Source organism: Vanessa cardui, chromosome 1, assembly GCF_905220365.1.
Source record: "Vanessa cardui chromosome 1, ilVanCard2.1, whole genome shotgun sequence".
Lineage (NCBI taxonomy): Eukaryota > Metazoa > Arthropoda > Insecta > Lepidoptera > Nymphalidae > Vanessa > Vanessa cardui.
The window spans coordinates 10,828,820-10,847,445 of NC_061123.1; the positions used below are offsets into that span (position 1 = coordinate 10,828,820).

An 18,626-nucleotide genomic window follows, 5' to 3' on the forward strand; every position below is an offset into this window, starting at 1 on the left:
AGTAAATATATGACACTAAATCACGAGCAAAGGTGTAGGCGACTACTTTTAATTATTAAAAAATAATAATGATTAAGTAATTTAATAGAAAGTCATTCAAGAAATGATTGAAAATAGTACTGTCAGAAGTTTAAAACGTAAATGTCCTGTAAAGTCTTTGAAGGATATTTTTCACAGAATTTTTAATCTGACTCCAAAGTTAAGTGTATTCTTGTACCTGGTATCTAATTTGCATGAGGAAAGTTGCATCCCGCGGGTTCAAATAAACCGCACGGCTCACGTTTTTAATCCGGTTCCGTGCGCCGGCGCATCACTCGCAATCTCGCAGCCGCGGCCCGCGCTTGCTCACAAGTGAAATTTTATTGATAAATCGAAATATATTCGCAATGTACAAATCATTAATTCTTGTGTGTTGTTTGTGCGTAGTTTTAATCGGTGAGTTGCTTTTTTATTTTTTCTATTTTATTTATTTATTTTTTCATTTTATATTATACTAATAAATCTGACTTATTGATGTATTTTAATAAAGTACATAAATTACATACTTTATTTCATCATAAATTATTATACATTAAACTTAAATTTAATTACAATACATTGAAATGGGAAGATGAACTAAAAATTTTCTCCTTTTATTGGGAAATGATCTACGGTTCACTCTTATAAAAACTGCATAAAAAAACAATAGGCTAAAAAAATTAGCAGATTAATCATTTACCTACTTAATAACACTTGAACTATAAAATAAAAATATATAATAAAATAAAATAATGATTTATCTAATTAATTAATCCCACCGACGTAATACGTCGATAAGTCTAATAATTATGTCACTAGATAAATAATTTGCTATTTACAAAGTTCAGAAAGTTCAGCGGCAGACAGCTTTACTTCATGGCAATAATGATAACGAAATGAATCTGAGAGACGCATAGAACTAGACTAGGCGAGACAGTACAATCAGAATTTAGGGCGCGAATAAAACCGCATTTAAGTAACAGGATTAGAATGTTGACATTTATTGTGAAAATTATAATTTTTTTTTTGCCGATTAAATTCGGAAATATATATATATATATAGACTTTTTTATATTCTGTTACTATTTGTTTATTTTTTATACTTTCGAAATAAATTTTCAATAAGAATCCATTGTGAGCTGGCAACACAAAATATTTCTTATTATATAATTGTAATAAATGTAATCTATACTATTTAAAAGTAATAAATGTAAATGTAGTAATTTAATAGTATTGACTACGTTTTGTATTTGTTTTAAAAATGCGTGCCCTTTATTATTTATTCTATACGTACGTCGTTCCTTAAATATATAAATAATATTCCAAAAAAATGATGGATCGATCGAATTAATCATTATGTAAAACATTCCCAAATCATAATTTCAGGCACCATACTAATAATTTCTAGGACAATTATTCACCAACAAAATCACGCATACATATTTGATATACAAATATATTTGTAATTGAGAGTCATAGTCAAATAACTTGGGGACGTTGTGAGTTTTGAATACAAACATAAAACTGTCACCGGTTCAGAGAGCACCGTATATTTCCACAATTTTAAATCAAATCAATATTATATATATTATAATGCGACCTATGTAATAAATAAATAAATAAAATAAATATATACATCCTGCCTAAAAGTCAACAAGTACTAACTTCACGCGTTTTTTGTTACCTATATAATATAAATGGATAAAAAACGTCTGTATTATTTAAAAACAAAAACCTTATGACTTGCTAATTAATACGTTTAATCAATACTTTTCAAGTTTTAAGTCACGACTGAATCTTCGCATTTAAGTCGTGATGAATCTGTTCCGTGATCGTGAGCCCGCACAGCATCATTTTTTTATCTTATAACACCTAAATGTAATCAATTAAACTCATTGATATTAACAATAGCGCAAATTCCAAGCATCAACAATTATGTGCTTGAATAAGCTTGTTAACGATTTCTAAACGCAGATTTTTTGAATTACGAAATGCTCTTTAATTTTACTTGAGGTTAACATTATTTTGAAGGTTGTAAATATTTAAGGTAACAAGGCTTTCCGAAAGAATAAAACGTTATTCGAAATAGAATGTTAATTGTATGTAAAAATAATTTATTTTCAAATCAATTTGTAAAACGCAGTATCCACCTCGAGCTTTGTTACTCTCACAGAATAAATAACATAAACTATAACTGAAATCATAAATCAAACTTAATGGTAAAAAAACAGTTCATTGTTTTTGAGAGTCAAATGTTTATGATTTTGACTTTCAGAACATTTCAATTTTAACTTTTAGTAATAACAATTATAAAGGAAATTCGCGAATATTTTTTTAAATAGTCTTACTATGTATTTCGGTATATGTTAGTAAATGAATATATTTCATATAACGTCAAGGCCGAATGTTTAATGGTAACAAAAACATTAAGCTTACGCATCACATAAAGCTCAAAAGCGTGAAATGATATCATCGCTATTCTAAGAAAGGTATAAAACGGAAAAGCATTATAGCCGATGTCGGCAAATAAATTAGTGTAGATTCTTAAAAAAAACTAATTGGTCTGGCTCATTTTAACTTCGTCGTTAGGTAAAAAGCGCTATAAATTCCATTTATTTTACAATGCTGTTATTGTTTTGTTTTATGTTGAATTGAGACAAAGATAAAAAGCAATGTAAATTATTATATACATTTTGCAACGGTGGGGTGAAGGGAATTGGAATTTAATAATAATGGGAAAACAAACAAGATCAACCTGTTCCAAGTCCAGTTACACATCACTGGATAGGACAATGACTTTTATTACTACGTGCTAGGTCATCCAGCGATAAGAAAAAGTGTAGTCTCAGAGCTTAAATATATATTTTTTGTAGCTCACGCTATTATAACAATCCGACAATCAGATTGGTCTTTGAAATACAAATATACATAATAAGTACCATAATTGGCTCCGAATGTAAAATGTAAGCAAATATAATATAGATATAAGCTATGTATTTTTATAGACACAAGTGCAAACTATACGTTGTAATCAATCACTAATCCCCTTGTATAATTGTCGCGCTAGACTTTGCTCTCATTAAGGCTTTATTTGTCACGTGTTATTCATTAAAATTTATAAGAAGCCTATGCTTTTTTTCGGATACAAGCCATATCACCATGACAGACAGAAATTCATAACGACAGACAGTTATTTTCGCATTTACAATTCTAGTACAGATTAATATAATAATGCATAAAAACTTTTTTTAAACTCATTTACATAAAATAAATAAAAATCAGTGGCGTGAAAAGCGAAGTAAGCAGCCGTCGGTTCGCAAGTCGATTTAGAAATCTGCGTCTGCACTCAGAAATACGTATCGTATCTAAACTACAAATCGTAATTACTCGTGTTTACTCTGAAACTCAACTTGACCATTTTTAGATAAGAAATCTTGACTTAACATTTCACCTTGTTGTCCTACATTTAAATCTCGAATACAGCAGCTAGAATAATATATATATAAAGACATTTATAATAGCAATATATATATATTTATTTGTTATTATTCTTTCTTAACAATTATAGAAGTAAGATTATTTATAAGAAAAACTTTAATTAATAACCAAGAAGTTTTCTGCGTTGTTACAATACTACAACAACAACAACAACAACAGCCTGTAAATTCCCACTGCTGGGCTAAAGGCCTCCTCTCCCTTTGAGGAGAAGGTTTGGAACATATTCCACCACGCTGTTCCAATGCGGGTTGGTGGAATACACATGTGGCAGAATTTCTATGAAATTTGTCACATGCAGGTTTCCTCACGATGTTTTCCTTCACCGCAGAGCACGAGATGAATTATAAAGACAAATTAAGCACATGAATCAGCGGTGCTTGCCTGGGTTTGAACCCGCAATCATCGGTTAAGATGCACGCGTTCTAACCACTGGGCCATCTCGACTCACAATACTACAATATTTTATAAAATCGAGATAATTTATTACTGTTAATACTATGCTATATTTGTATTTTCGAGTCTGGAATTTGTTGATCTCTTTTCCTACTTCCATTAGTCTATTCCAATAGGCTGTTCCAATGGAAGTAGGAAAAAAGATAAACAAGATTTTTTGCGATTTACTAATAACTCAGCTATGCAGTGCACTACTAAGAGTTCGTAATTGATATACATATATTTATTTATAATACAACATCATTGCAGTTATTTACTTATTTCCGCTTTAATTTTAAAATTCTTCCAAAATTCCGATAACAGTTATTTCGACATCTAAAACGCAATTTTTTCACAATATTTGTGAAAAATATACCATGGATTAATATCATAGTTTATATATCATAGTTAATATCATAGATTAATCAAGTTCTCGGCCAATGATATCTCGCCAATTTGCTGTCAAATGTTGTTTATTTAGCTTTTTCCTTTATGGTTGGAAAAGACTACGAGTATGAGTGAGAATGCGAGTAAAAGCTCGAAAGTTAGCTCATATGAGGGGGAAAACAGTATTTTTTATTTTTAAAAGTTAATCCAGACTCGAAAAAACAAATATAAATCTAGGTATCAAAAATTTAGAAGTAAGCAAAAAATGGTAACTTAAAAGACAAAACAACAAAAGCGCTTTAATGAAACCTCAATAGAGTTTGTTTTCTCATTTGAAATGAACTTCTATCATTGTTTTAATCATCAATTTTCTAAGATAGCATATCAGTTTGAATATAATTTAAAATTACCCATTGAGAATCTCGGTCAACAGCCAACTAGCAATTGGTGAAAGACGTATGAGCCTAACAACGCTGCCTTCAATAAACTACTTTCAAAGTCCATTCCAATATGTACCTTATGGTATTGATGTCAAGATCAAAATCGATTTCATATGTAATGTTATGTTTTAGAGAAGTGCAAGAGGAGTACAGCGATTACAGTTAGCGTTTTGACAAGCAAAAACTCAGCCTCGCGGCGCTGGACCGTTAGATGAAAGTCGCGTACCTACGTCCGCGCTGTGCTTTTAACATAGCAATGCTAAACAACGCGCATCCGAAAAATCTATGCACGGGAAAGTTATACTTGTCACCTTGATAGAAGGCTTGTTTATGCGCGCGCAATTATATGAATGCTGGCAGCTTGGCATTCGTACAAAACACGCCGAAATGTGATAGGTAACCAATAAATGGGAAGCTTGAATTCTTTTAACCGGTATTAAATACTCGGTCAATGCACTGAATATTTCGTGAAAATATTTTAAGCATATATAGAGTTATTAATTGGAGAAATTATAATGGAAGGTAAAAAATGATGAAGTTGCATGTTGCGTGTAACACTTCAACTTTTTTAATAAAAATCATTAACAAATCGATAAAAGTCCACTACAATTTTTTCATTGATGTTTTTTCTCTTACAAAATCCTTAATTTGCATCGAATTTGTATGCTAATACGTATTTTTTATGTACAAGAGAGGAAATACCTACGGTATATATTCGCAGGTTGAACGACCGAACTAACAAGGGAAGCGGTTAAAACAAGTCCTGGCCTATCTGAAGTCTATTAGTGAATTTACGATGCACGACATACACGCGTGTCCAGATCTCATCTTTTGACCTCCCCGTAGTGTATCTGTATCGTTTAGCTCCATAATAATTAGACAATTGTGTATTTTATAATACAAGGACGCCTGATAATATGTTCTTAATATTAAAATTAAATTAAATTGTTCCAAATAAATGGGATGCCATTAGGAAAAAGTTTAGAATAGGTTTTTGTATAGTTTCTCATCCATTGTTATTTTCTATTTAATTCAATGTCCAATATAAGACATCACAATTATATCATCAATTAAAAATATCTAATCCATACAAACGAGAAATTTTTATATTTTCACGATTTCTTGTTAGATTCCAGCGGAATATATATTATACAGAATAAATTTGCTCCATCACTACAAATGTACATTTTTTATTTATGGATCATCCAACAACTAATCTCTTACTGAATCAACGACCTATTAGGAAACTAAACCAGCAAAAACATCAAAAATGAAACTTAGCGTAATGACGCTGACAATGGTCAGGGATACGGTCGGCAGACAGCATTAATAGTCAACCAAATACATTTTTACTCGCAATACTTATTCAGGAACCGCCACCATTAAATGGGATTAGAGCAAGTTTATGAAGGTATTAAAGTAAACAAAGAAAATATACATAAGGAATATATAGTACGACGATTCTTAAAAGATAATTGTCGATCTCTCAGGAGATATTATACTGAACACTTGAGTTGGATCACAAACGAACCTCACTCTCATAATCCAATTGAACGTCAATTTGACGCAAATCCTGTATCTATTAATTATTTTTCATGACATCAAAAATTTATTCCTTACAGAGTGTCGGCCCAGTTGGCAGTACCTACCTGAAGTGCCGGGCTACGTTCCAGTATACATTCGCAATGGGGACACACCATTAGAGGAGATCAATCCTGATTTAGCAGAAGCCTTTCACGCGCTACCTATAGGGCGTAGCGCAGGGAAACATCTAGACGCAGCTCCTGATACCCCAGAACAGGCCGACCAACCACAACCAGAGGAAATTCCGGAACCTGTTAGTTCCAGCATCGATCGACGCCCCTTCGAGAAGAAACAACTTGAGAAGAAGAAGAAGGCTAGCTTCGACATCACCAAAATGTCGAACGAGTGAGATTAATTTCGGCCTCTCATGTCGGACTTCAGAGTTCACTGAACTCATTTTACTTGCCTATTAGCGTATACTGTTACTTATTTATAAAAAAAAATAATATTAAAATGTAAAAAAAAAACTACTCAATCCTGTATACTCGTATAATTACAAATAAATATTATTATTTATTTTGTGAAGTTGTTTTACTTCATCCGTGAGAAGTCTTTAAAAAAATTATTGCATTTTTTAATGTTCAACTGAATAGTGTAATGAGATTTAGACATAGACAACATTATTACTTTTTAATGACTTTATGGGAACCACCCGGGCTTCGCACGGGTACAATTCTGGTACTAAATATACTGCTGAATACCTTTATATACCATGTACACACGTTTTCACAAATTTCAGGGCCATTTTGATCTATAATAAATGTAGTTATGGTACTTCATTGGATAAGGATTAATACTGTATTGCTTATAAAATACAGTCCTTATCTTACCTTCCTTAACCGTTACCTTCATAAATAAGCCATTATTTGTCCTATGAGGTATGCTTATTGGATTGCAGAGGTTGTTATTTTTATATCAATAGATTATTTTGATCTTGAGCGCTTGCAATGTAAGCGCAAAAATGTGTTTGTTTGCAAGATCATACAAAATTTTTATAAAAAAAACGCATCACAATCCGTTGCATAATTGTAAAGGTATATACATAGGGAAAGACAGACAGCAGGTAGCGACTTCGTTTTATTCTATATAGTGACGTAATGAAAACCTAACATATATGTAGATTCAAATAGACAAAAGTAAACAAAAAAAAAACTTACTGGAGATTGAACGGTACAAACTAAAGTTGGAGAAGTACTGAATTTAATTAATTATATACAAATGAAAAAGTATCCGCATGGAAAGATGGAATTTCTGCTTTCAATAGCAATCCTAATTCTGAATGAACCAACCCTGTTTCCACGAGAGACGGTAAAGCAGAATTTTATATCTACGCATTATAATATAACATGTGGTTCTTCGCAGAAATACAACAAAATATAACACAGACGCTTTTTTATTCGTTGAAAGTATATTAGGTTGGGGAAAAAGTCTTTTCGCATATAGTATGTATGAACTTGTAATAAAATCTCTTGGCTATACCATTTGTATCTGGCAATTGGCAATTGACCACAAAACGGTTTTGACTCATTTGAATAAAGCTGGGTACACAAAAAAGCTCGATATATGGGTGCCTCATGAACTCACTGAAAGAAACCTAATGAACCGTGTACTCATTTGTGATTCTTTATTACGACGTAATGAAACCGAACCATTTTTGAAGAAGCTGATAACTGGTGATGAAAAGTGGATCACATACGACAAGAACGTGCGAAAAAGATCGTGGTCAAAGGCCGGTCAAGCTTCACAGACTGTGGCAAAACCCGGATTAACTCGCAACAAGGTAATGCTGTGTGTATGGTGGGATTGGAAGGGCATCATTCATTATGAGCTGTTACCGCCCGGCAGGACCATCGATTCAGAACTGTATTGCGAACAATTGATGAGATTGAAGCAAGAAATTGAGAGAAATCGGCCAGAATTGATCAACAGAAGGGGTGTGGTTTTTCACCATGACAACGCTAGACCTCACACATCTTTAGCCACTCAACAAAAATTACGAGAGTTTGGCTGGGAGGTATTAATGCATCCGCCGTATAGTCCTGACCTTGCACCTTCAGATTTTCATCTGTTTCGGTCTCTGCAGAATTCCTTAGGCAGTGTCAGGTTAACATCACGAGAGGACTGCCAAAACCACTTGTCGCAGTTTTTCGATCAGAAGCCCCAAAAATTTTACAGCAATGGGATCATGTCACTACCAACAAGATGGCAAAAAGTTATGGAACAAAATGGCACCTACATACTTTAGTCAAATGTAAATAAACTATAAAAAAAACTTTTTGAATTTTCATATAAAATACGAAGAAACTTTTTCCCCAACCTATTATTAATTAATCCCACTTACTATAAGCGGAGGATTTTTGATCGATAGCACACCTTGGGAATGAAACGATCGCCTCCTATTTAATTTCATCTAAATTGTTTATATAATATATGAGACAAATAAAAACCGCTGAGTTTCTTTCGCCAGTTCTTCTCAAGTCAGGGTATTTTCTTTTCCGAACCGGTGGTACTGTTTAATTGACCATCAATAAGAAAGTGTTATGCTTCTATATTGAATAAAGCAATTTGAGTTTGTGTTTGGAGAGACTTCTGTGTCAGTGCTAGACTCCCTAATAAAAAACAACAGAAGCCTCAATATAGAACGTCACAATTCATCCGCAGCCTTGGAGGTGACTTACAGTGACAGTCTGGCAGCTATCGTATCTGACGTTGCACCATTATGCGTTTACCGTACATTGGTATGGATCGCACTACAGTAGCGTGTACGGTACGAATTCCTAAGAAGACAACGATTTATAATTTTTTTTAAAATGATTTCGATCAAATTTGATTCCAACTTTAGTCTAATTCAGCCACAGCTATAGACAATAGTTCCTATCCCAAAAAAGCTGCTGAAAGTTTAATTTACAGAAATGTATTTAATCAAAAAATTAATAACCATTTTTAAGAAAAATATTTTAATAGGTTGGGGAAAAAGTTTCTTCGTATTTTATATGAAAATTCAAAAAGATTTTTTTATAGTTTATTTACATTTGACTAAAGTATGTAGGTGCCACTTTGTTCCATAACTTTTTGCCATCTTGTTGGTAGTGACATGATCCCATTGCTGTAAAAATTTTGGGGCTTCTGATCGAAAAACTGTGACAAGTGGTTTTGGCAGTCCTCTCGTGATGTTAATCTGACACTGCCTAAGGAATTCTGCAGAGACCGAAACAGATGAAAATCTGAAGGTGCAAGGTCAGGACTATACGGCGGATGCATTAATACCTCCCAGCCAAACTCTCGTAATTTTTGTTGAGTGGCTAAAGATGTGTGAGGTCTAGCGTTGTCATGGTGAAAAACCACACCCCTTCTGTTGATCAATTCTGGCCGATTTCTCTCAATTTCTTGCTTCAATCTCATCAATTGTTCGCAATACAGTTCTGAATCGATGGTCCTGCCGGGCGGTAACAGCTCATAATGAATGATGCCCTTCCAATCCCACCATACACACAGCATTACCTTGTTGCGAGTTAATCCGGGTTTTGCCACAGTCTGTGAAGCTTGACCGGCCTTTGACCACGATCTTTTTCGCACGTTCTTGTCGTATGTGATCCACTTTTCATCACCAGTTATCAGCTTCTTCAAAAATGGTTCGGTTTCATTACGTCGTAATAAAGAATCACAAATGAGTACACGGTTCATTAGGTTTCTTTCAGTGAGTTCATGAGGCACCCATATATCGAGCTTTTTTGTGTACCCAGCTTTATTCAAATGAGGCAAAACCGTTTTGTGGTCAATTGCCAGTTCTTCAGCTACATCGTAACTACTAATATGCCGATCTTGCTCCACTTTTTCAAAAATGGCATCAATTTTGTCCGTAACAGGGCGACCAGAGCGAGATGCATCTTTGATATCAAAATTTCCGGCTTGAAAACGCTTAAACCAAACTTGCGCTACTCTCACAGATACTGCATTAGGTCCATAAACATCACAATTTTTTTCGCGGCTTGAGTTGCATTTTTACCTTTTTTATAGTAAAATTTTAAAATGTATCGAATTTCTTCTTTAGATTCACTCATTTTAACAACAACAAAAACAAATGAAAATCACACAAATTCCTAATTTGAATTTGGAAGTGCCTTCTTTAAAATTAAAACTTTTTAATGATACCAAAACCAGCCAGATACAAATGGTATAGCCAAAGAGATTTTATTACAAGTTCATACATACTATATGCGAAAAGACTTTTTCCTCAACCTAATATTATAAACATCATCTTCATCCTCATTTATTGACCATAATAGGAATGACCGCAGCATACACGGTTGGAAATGTTAGATGACTAACTTATATCGATGCCACATGTTTTGCCACATTTTAATAGTATTATGTCATATGGCATAAACCTTTGCGATAAAGTTACAGATATTGACTCCTTTTTTATTTTACAAATGAAAGTCCAGTCATATTATAATCTTGGATTTAGAGAGTCAACAACAATAACAACAACAGCCTGTAAATTTCCCACTGCTGGGATAAGGCCTCCTTTTCCATTAAGGAGAGGGTTTGGAACATAATCCACCACGCTGTTCCAATGCGGATTGGTGGAATGCACATGTGGCAGAATTTCGATGAAATTAGACACATGCAGGTTTGCTTACGATGTTTTGCTTCACCGCCGAGCACGAGATGAATTATTAACACAAATTATCATCCGCCTCGTCGGAAGCCAGTCGTCAAGCTCGTCTGCTTTGACAACCCATTCAGATGAAACTCCAACAATAGCAACAACAGCCTGTAAATTTCCCACTGCTGCTTTTAAGGAAAGGAACATATTCCACCAAGTTCCAAAGCAGGTTGGTGGAATATTTTTGTGGCAGATTTTCTATGAAATTAGAAGCATGCAGGTTTCCTCACGATGTTTTCCTTCACCGCTGAGCACGAAATAATTACGACCATAAATTAAGCACATGAATATACAGTGGTGCTTGCCTGGGTTTGAACCCGCAATCATCGGTTAAGATGCACGCGTTCTAACCACTGAGCCATCTCGGCTCTTTAGTCTCACTTAGGAATTTTTTTGGCACAGTAGGAATACTCAAATTTTGGTCATAATATATTTACAACATGATGTCATGAATATTTACAGTAACATTGATCACTTTTGTAGAATCAGCGATAATCATTATATGTACACGAGATGTAACGATCAGATTATAACGCCAAGTTTCCGACTTCACAAAGTCAATAAATCCTTCTTGGGAGTTTTAAACTTTGGCAAGTCATAAATCCAAATTAACCAACAATTCGGCTACCTTTATAGGACAACTAACCTAAGTTGTCCTATAAAAGTAGCCGAAATTAAATCCTTAATAAATATAAGTGTATTTAAATAATGTTTAATGTCATTTTAATATATTTATGTTGCTCCACATGTGTGAACACAGTCTAAGATTCAAATAAAAAAACACCGTAGCTTATATAATTGTATTAACTTAATCCTAACATTAACATAACAATTGTGTTAACTATTTATGATCTACGCATTGTTAACATTACATTTATTTCCCAAATTATCGTTCTTAGATTTGTGATTACTTCCTTCAGCTGTTTATTTTTGAGAACCACCTGAAAAAAAGTCGAGACAATGTTAGAAAACATTTATTTTAAATAACTGAACTAAAACCAATTGTTTACTGATTCAAGACATCTACATACGGTAATAATAATAATCAGTGAAGTATAGGAGAAAATACAAATATCATATAAATATATATGATACTTTTTTCTTATAGTTTCACAATATAATCGCACAATTTTTTTTTCTCCATAACTTAAGCATATTAGGGAAGACGATTTATTAAAGCAATTGAATAAGGATAAAACTTCTTAATTATACAAATTTTCAGCTCTATGTGAATAATGCGATATTTTCACTTTTGTATTTATTTTAAAAAATAACTCCCTATACCAAAGACCAAAAGGATATTAAAAAACTAAAACACTTTAATTTACTACAAAAAAATGCGGTTTCAAAATGTCAATTTATATTTTCGCGCGAAAATGGATTTCGTATGACGTCAGTCCTGCCTGTCATTGGCCCACTGATCGTACTCGTCTTCACAGGCATACTTAAGCATTTTTCTCGACCTTTGAGATATTTTGTAAACATTTACATCGGACTATCCACCAACACGATAACTATACTATCAATACTCCGCCACTTGCCAATTTGTCCATCGACTTCAACAAAGTTTCCAATTAATTTGATTTTGAATTGACCTTGGTTTAGTAATAATTGAAATAAAACTATATAACGCATATAAATATGAAGATTAACTTAAATAAAGTACCTGCTCCGTTAATTCTCTGTTTTCCTCCAACGCTAGTCTGTATGATTCTGTATTTCGCCTCTCGTCCAACGCCTTGTTGTCTGCTTCATCTTTTATTGGGATCAAACTTTCCATGTGTGTATACTCCATGCCCTGAGAACAAAGTGAAAAATTTGTATAGATACTCAGTACTGACTGTCTTTTGACAGTAAGGTTTGAGTGATCGTAAACAAAAATCGCGAAAGAAGAATAAAAATGAAATGCTAAAATCGCAGACAGCTTAACTGCTATTGTTTATTTATTTATTTATTTATTTATTTATAAGGACAACTTACAAAAACATACACCATTTATAAGTTTAAAATAAAGGTAATTACATTTTTAGCTAAGTGTTGCTTCAATTAAAAGTTATCACGGCATGGAAAAGGACAGTATTTTCTATTAACCTAACACAACTTTTTTTTTTCTACTTCTATTATACAAACAAAAAATACTACCAATAATGATACAATATAAAATGTAAATTACAAAAGACAATAACAAATTACCAACTTATTACTAAACAATTAAAAAATTAAAAATAAATAAATAAATTGTGATACTTCTATAAACGCAACGACTTATTAATGTAAACGCTTAACAATGTGATAGCTGTGTTTTGTAGAATTAGCAAATATGTATAAATAAATCGAAAATAATTGATGTTAGTAAATTCCATTTACTACAGATTCCAGTCATTTGAATTTTCATTTAAATATAATTATGGAGTATGGTCACATTAAACAGCCAAAGTATCTCGCTCAAGTAAAATTCCAAAGGCTTCAGTTTACTTTTTGACGAGAAGTATTGGTGCTTCAGACATACAATTGGTCGAATTAGTATAGTTGTTGTTGTCATTATAAAGGATAGTAAATAGAACATTTTAAGAAATTTATTTGTACTCATTGTTAAGAACATGGTTAATTACATAGAGGTATTTAGAAAATAGCAAATATGTAAATTTAGTGTTTGTTTATGGAATAAAGTTCCAGCTTCGAATGGAATAGACAGAACTCTAGCTTTACTCAATATAATAATATCCTTGGCATTAAGACCAATATTTTCCTTCATCCGGCGAGCATAAGATGAATTATAAACAAAAATTAAACACATTAAATTATAGTTGTGCTTTCTTGGGTTTCATCGCAACCATTAGTGAAGATATATGCTTTCAAATCACGATGGATTTTTTCTATTGTAGTGATAAATCTTATTATGAATTCTTATTTAGTAGTGATTTTAATATAACTTTTTAATTACCTGACATGTCTCATTACATTTCTCATAGATAAGTCTTAGGCGCTTGAACAAGAGTCTTATAGTACGGAGCTGCTCTTGCATCTTTGCCTTCTTGTCATTGCTTGCATTTTCACCATGCTGGGTTCCGTTTGGTGGTTGAATGGCTTTTAATGTTTGAAAAACATCTTGTGTTCTACTAACTATGTCTTGGACTGTTTCTTGACCAAACCTGAAATTAAAGTTTATAGATTTCATTAAAAAAATATCAGTTAAAAACATTTATATCCAATTAATTGTATGGAATGATTGAATACATGATAGATTTATTCATATGTTTTGTATTATATTTGTATTTTCATCTTCACACTAATAAAAATTATTATAATTCCTTTCAAAATATCTTGGGTTACATGGATTTTTTTTCAACCGACTTCCAAAAGGAGGAGGTTATCAATTCGTCTGTATTTTTTTTTTTTTTTTTTTTTTTTTTTTTTTTTTTTTTTTTTTTTTTTTTTTTTTTTTATGTTTGTTACCTCATAACTTTTCACTGGGTGGACCGATTTTGATAATTTTTTTTTTGTTTGAAAGGTAGTGCTTCCCGTGGGGTCCCATTTTTTTCATTTTTTTTTCCGATGATGGTATCCATGTCAAAACGACATAAGTCTTAAATTTGCATTACGTATATGCGCGACAAATAGGTGAATAACTGAAAATCACGTTAACCAATTTTGATAATTCTTTTTTTATTATAAAATATATACTTCAAGGGTAATTTGGTGAAAGCTTGGTAAGGTTTTGAGCACAGGATCCATGACAAAGTAACGGAACGGAAGGGAACGGAACAATTCTGAGGAGCACGTTAACGATACTCGGTCGAATTTTTTATTTATAGGTTATTTGGATATTTGAGTCACCTTCCGTAATGTGGTTATGTTTATGTAATTATCATAGTCGAATATTATAATCAACTAGCTACCCACCCCGGCTTCGCACGGGTGCAATACTGATACTAAATATACTACAGAATTTGTTTATATACAACATCACATCGCAAACTTCTAAAATTATCAGTGTTTCTTTACTATATTGTTCATGTATTATATACACAAACCTTCCTCTTGAATCACACTATCTTTTAAAAAAAACCGCATCAAAATCCGTTGCGTAGTTATATTTATACTATGTAGTGATGGAACTCCTATACGGCTCGCAGTTAGGGTGCGATATGGGGCAGAATTTCTTACTATCTTTAATCAAATTTTGTGTATGTGATGTGATGTCATATGATGTACGAAACATAGTTGGTCTTTTTCAAAGTTTTTTTGCTGAGTTCGATTACAGCTCTTTCGAGGGATCCTTGTAGTTTACGCCGCGTGACGTATTAAATCCGCATTTTCGAAAGTCTGTTTTTGCTTTATTCGCAAGTTTCCTTTGAAATTGTCCTCGAAGTAGTTTCTGACTCATATAAACGGAACGCTTAATCTATCCATATTAAAAAAAATTAGTTAGTCAACATCAGCTTCACTTAAAATCAAAAAATAAATAAAATTTTAACAAAAAGAAAAACCGACTTCAAACAAAACACTATTTTAAAACAAATGAATATGCACGAAAAAGTAATAAAAATAATTGCGTATTCAACATATTTTTTAGAGTCTTCCTAAGTTAAATGAAATGAAAAATATTAGACTACTTAAAAGTCGATTAACGATTATATCATGTAGTTATAATTATTGTTATATTTGGAGTCGGTGTCAGCCAATAAAACCCTACAGTATATCTATCAAAAAACAATACGAGAATACTTTAACAAATATGTTTTTTACAAATTACCTTTTACACAATAATATACTGGATCAATCAAGGGGCTCATATCGCTTCTTTCTTTTGATTGTTGGGACAAGGGCACCGTGGCTGACACCGGCTCCAAATATACCAATAACTATAACTACATGATATAATCGTTAATCGACTTTTAAGTAGTCTAATATTTTTCATTTCATTTAACTTAGGAAGACTCTAAAAAATATGTTGAATACGCAATTATTTTTATTACTTTTTCGTGCATATTCATTTGTTTTAAAATAGTGTTTTGTTTGAAGTCGGTTTTTCTTTTTGTTAAAATTTTATTTATTACAAATTACCTTTTACACAATAATATACTGGATCAATCAAGGGGCTCATATCGCTTCTTTCTTTTGATTGTTGGGACAAGGGCACCGTGGCTGACACCGGCTCCAAATATACCAATAATTATAACTACATGATATAATCGTTAATCGACTTTTAAGTAGTCTAATATTTTTCATTTCATTTAACTTAGGAAGACTCTAAAAAATATGTTGAATACGCAATTATTTTTATTACTTTTTCGTGCATATTCATTTGTTTTAAAATAGTGTTTTGTTTGAAGTCGGTTTTTCTTTTTGTTAAAATTTTATTTATTACTGACCATGACCAGCACAAAAATACCTAACAATTCTATTGTTTCCATTTTTTTTAGGTAGGAGAGTACCACATGGAATTCGAAAAGTAAAGTAGCTTGTAACTCCCACTGTTAAGCTCATTCCACAATGTTGCTCCAACACAAGTTGATGGATACCCTTGCTGGATGAAAATACCATTGAAATTAGACATGTACAAGTCGTCGTGACATTTTCATTCACCTCAAAGCATAAAATGATTTACATATAAATTGACCAAATTTAAATTCAGTGGTGTTTGCAGATACATATTCAATCACCGCTCAATTGCTTCCATTTTATAAGAACAAAAGTAGTATAGTACGACACAACTTAGATGTCGCATCGGCAAAATTCGGAAAACCGATCACATCCGAATTAAGTACGCTATCCCAAATTATCAATATTTATTTCTCACGCGAATATGATCTTTGCACAAACGTAATAACTTGTAATATCATATGACCTAATATATTCGTCAATTTGACGCGTCGATTTACTTGCACTTGCTTTCTCTGACGTCGAATGGCGCGATAGGGAGCTGTTACTATTGGTTGTATAAATCGGCAGTAATCGGTTTTATTTTCATTCCATTGCATTTTCCGATGTTACATCTAATTTGTGTCTTACTATACATACTTGCATAATGAAGCAGTGTTAAATTCCTTGCTCTGTGGGGGGTGAGCGACTGGAGCGGGTGGGGGTGCCGAGGCAGCAACCTGCACTGCGGCTGCTGCTTGCATGCCTCCTGGAATATAAAGGTTTTATTATTTATTTATTTATTGTATAATATTTTTTATACATATGTTATTATGAATTTATATACATATACATGTGTGTGCATATGTGAATAAGGCTCCAACAATATTTTTAATATACTAAATAAAATGATATAAGATAACATTTCTTAGCGGAAATTTTGTTATTATTGTAAGTAAAACAATTAGATTATTACCTTGTTGTTGAACTGCTTGTGATCCAAGTCCCCCTGGACCAGCCCCTACTCCAGCCATAGCGGTACCCATTCCCTATAATGTAAAAAATTCAAATATTATATTTTGTAATTTGTTATATAACTATTTATATAAATAAGCTGACTTTTTTATTCTTTCAAGTAAATCAAAATACAATTACTTTGCTAGGGATAATTAAATTCATCAGGACTATATTATTTCACTATTACCTTTCCTCCCATGCCCATATTAGTCATTTGCCCTGGCATAGCTGCTCCATACGGTGGTACCATTTGGTTGCCCATTCCCACCATGCCGGAGTTGCCCATGGGACCACCCATCACACCTATAAATTCAGATATATTTTACTTAGTTATAAACATGCACTGTGTTAGTACAATGATAATTCTTAATAAACACTTCTGTTTTTAATGGTGCTTATACCAATTAAAAGTAAATTGAGGTTACTTGCTGCCAAATGCAGAGTTCATTAAATATAGGATTCTATAACCCATATAAATAAGGAATTCAAAATGACAATGTTTACCAGTCATTTGGTTAGGCATGGCCTGCATCTGGCCACCCATAGGCCCGCCAAAACCTGTTCTCATGGCACCAGCATTACCCTGGAAGTTTCCAGGGAATTGGTGTCCTTGTCCCGCCATTACTCTTTTTTAATTTTCGCTGTATTGCAGTTGAATGCTTTTAATTAAAAACAAAACAGTAGTTTAACGCACAACAATGTTTTAATACATTCACTATCTGAATAAAGATGCAAGTATTGTTATAATATAATTATACAAGAAAGATCTACAACATAAAATTAATATAAACTAAAGTACGTTTAGTTAAAACGAATTAATAAACTAAAAATTTGAAAACAAATATTTACAATGTCATTGTCAAATTAGATATGACACATTTGACGGTAAGTCTGGATATTGATTAACAGACATCGATTAGGATGCGTTCCGAATATAAAGTTAAAGTAAGAATAAACATAAGACTGACCTAAAATCCAAAAAATCTGGATCAATAAATAGCTTAAATATTATTTTTATGTACGATTTAAATGATTTTTTTTTCTTTGAGAGTTAAATATCAATACCATAAATCAATTTTATAATGGCGGTTTTTGAAGGCCATAATCTCGTTTTTCTACTTCGTTACTTCGTTACTTCGTTAGTCTAGTTCCTACAAATTTTTACTTTTCTAGCTTCAGTAATGCCATCTATATTTCATGCATTTTGAGGAACACTT

At 32.5% G+C, this 18,626-nt stretch overlaps 2 protein-coding genes across 2 annotated transcripts; one reads left to right on the forward strand and one right to left on the reverse strand.

Annotated features, from left to right (window-relative positions):
• Window positions 1–233: 233 nt before the first annotated feature.
• LOC124533484 lies at window positions 234–6,880 on the forward strand. Its single transcript, XM_047108804.1, has 2 exons — window positions 234–435; window positions 6,398–6,880. Exons 1-2 carry the CDS (start codon window positions 387–389, stop codon window positions 6,706–6,708), a joined length of 360 nt encoding a protein of 119 aa, XP_046964760.1. The 5' UTR covers window positions 234–386; the 3' UTR covers window positions 6,709–6,880.
• A 4,934-nt stretch (window positions 6,881–11,814) lies between these two features.
• LOC124530113 (mediator of RNA polymerase II transcription subunit 30) lies at window positions 11,815–18,271 on the reverse strand. Its single transcript, XM_047104116.1, has 7 exons — window positions 17,914–18,271; window positions 17,597–17,712; window positions 17,369–17,441; window positions 17,053–17,161; window positions 13,973–14,180; window positions 12,695–12,826; window positions 11,815–11,969 (listed from the first exon to the last, which is right to left on the reverse strand). Exons 1-7 carry the CDS (start codon window positions 18,029–18,031, stop codon window positions 11,874–11,876), a joined length of 852 nt encoding a protein of 283 aa, XP_046960072.1. The 5' UTR covers window positions 18,032–18,271; the 3' UTR covers window positions 11,815–11,873.
• Between the last annotated feature and the right edge of the window lie 355 nt (window positions 18,272–18,626).

What these genes read in the sequence shown, in the direction of transcription:
- LOC124533484 (XM_047108804.1), top strand. Translation starts at nt 387, where the DNA reads ATGTACAAATCATTAATTCTTGTGTGTTGTTTGTGCGTAGTTTTAATC. An exon ending in TTTGTGCGTAGTTTTAATCG is followed by an intron (nt 436 to 6,397) that starts GTGAGTTGCTTT and finishes TATTCCTTACAG; the next exon opens with AGTGTCGGCCCAGTTGGCAG.
- LOC124530113 (XM_047104116.1), bottom strand. Translation starts at nt 18,031, where the DNA reads ATGGCGGGACAAGGACACCAATTCCCTGGAAACTTCCAGGGTAATGCT. An exon ending in ATATGGGCATGGGAGGAAAG is followed by an intron (nt 17,442 to 17,596) that starts GTAATAGTGAAA and finishes TTTACATTATAG; the next exon opens with GGAATGGGTACCGCTATGGC. An exon ending in AATGTAATGAGACATGTCAG is followed by an intron (nt 12,827 to 13,972) that starts GTAATTAAAAAG and finishes CTTTGTTCTCAG; the next exon opens with GGCATGGAGTATACACACAT.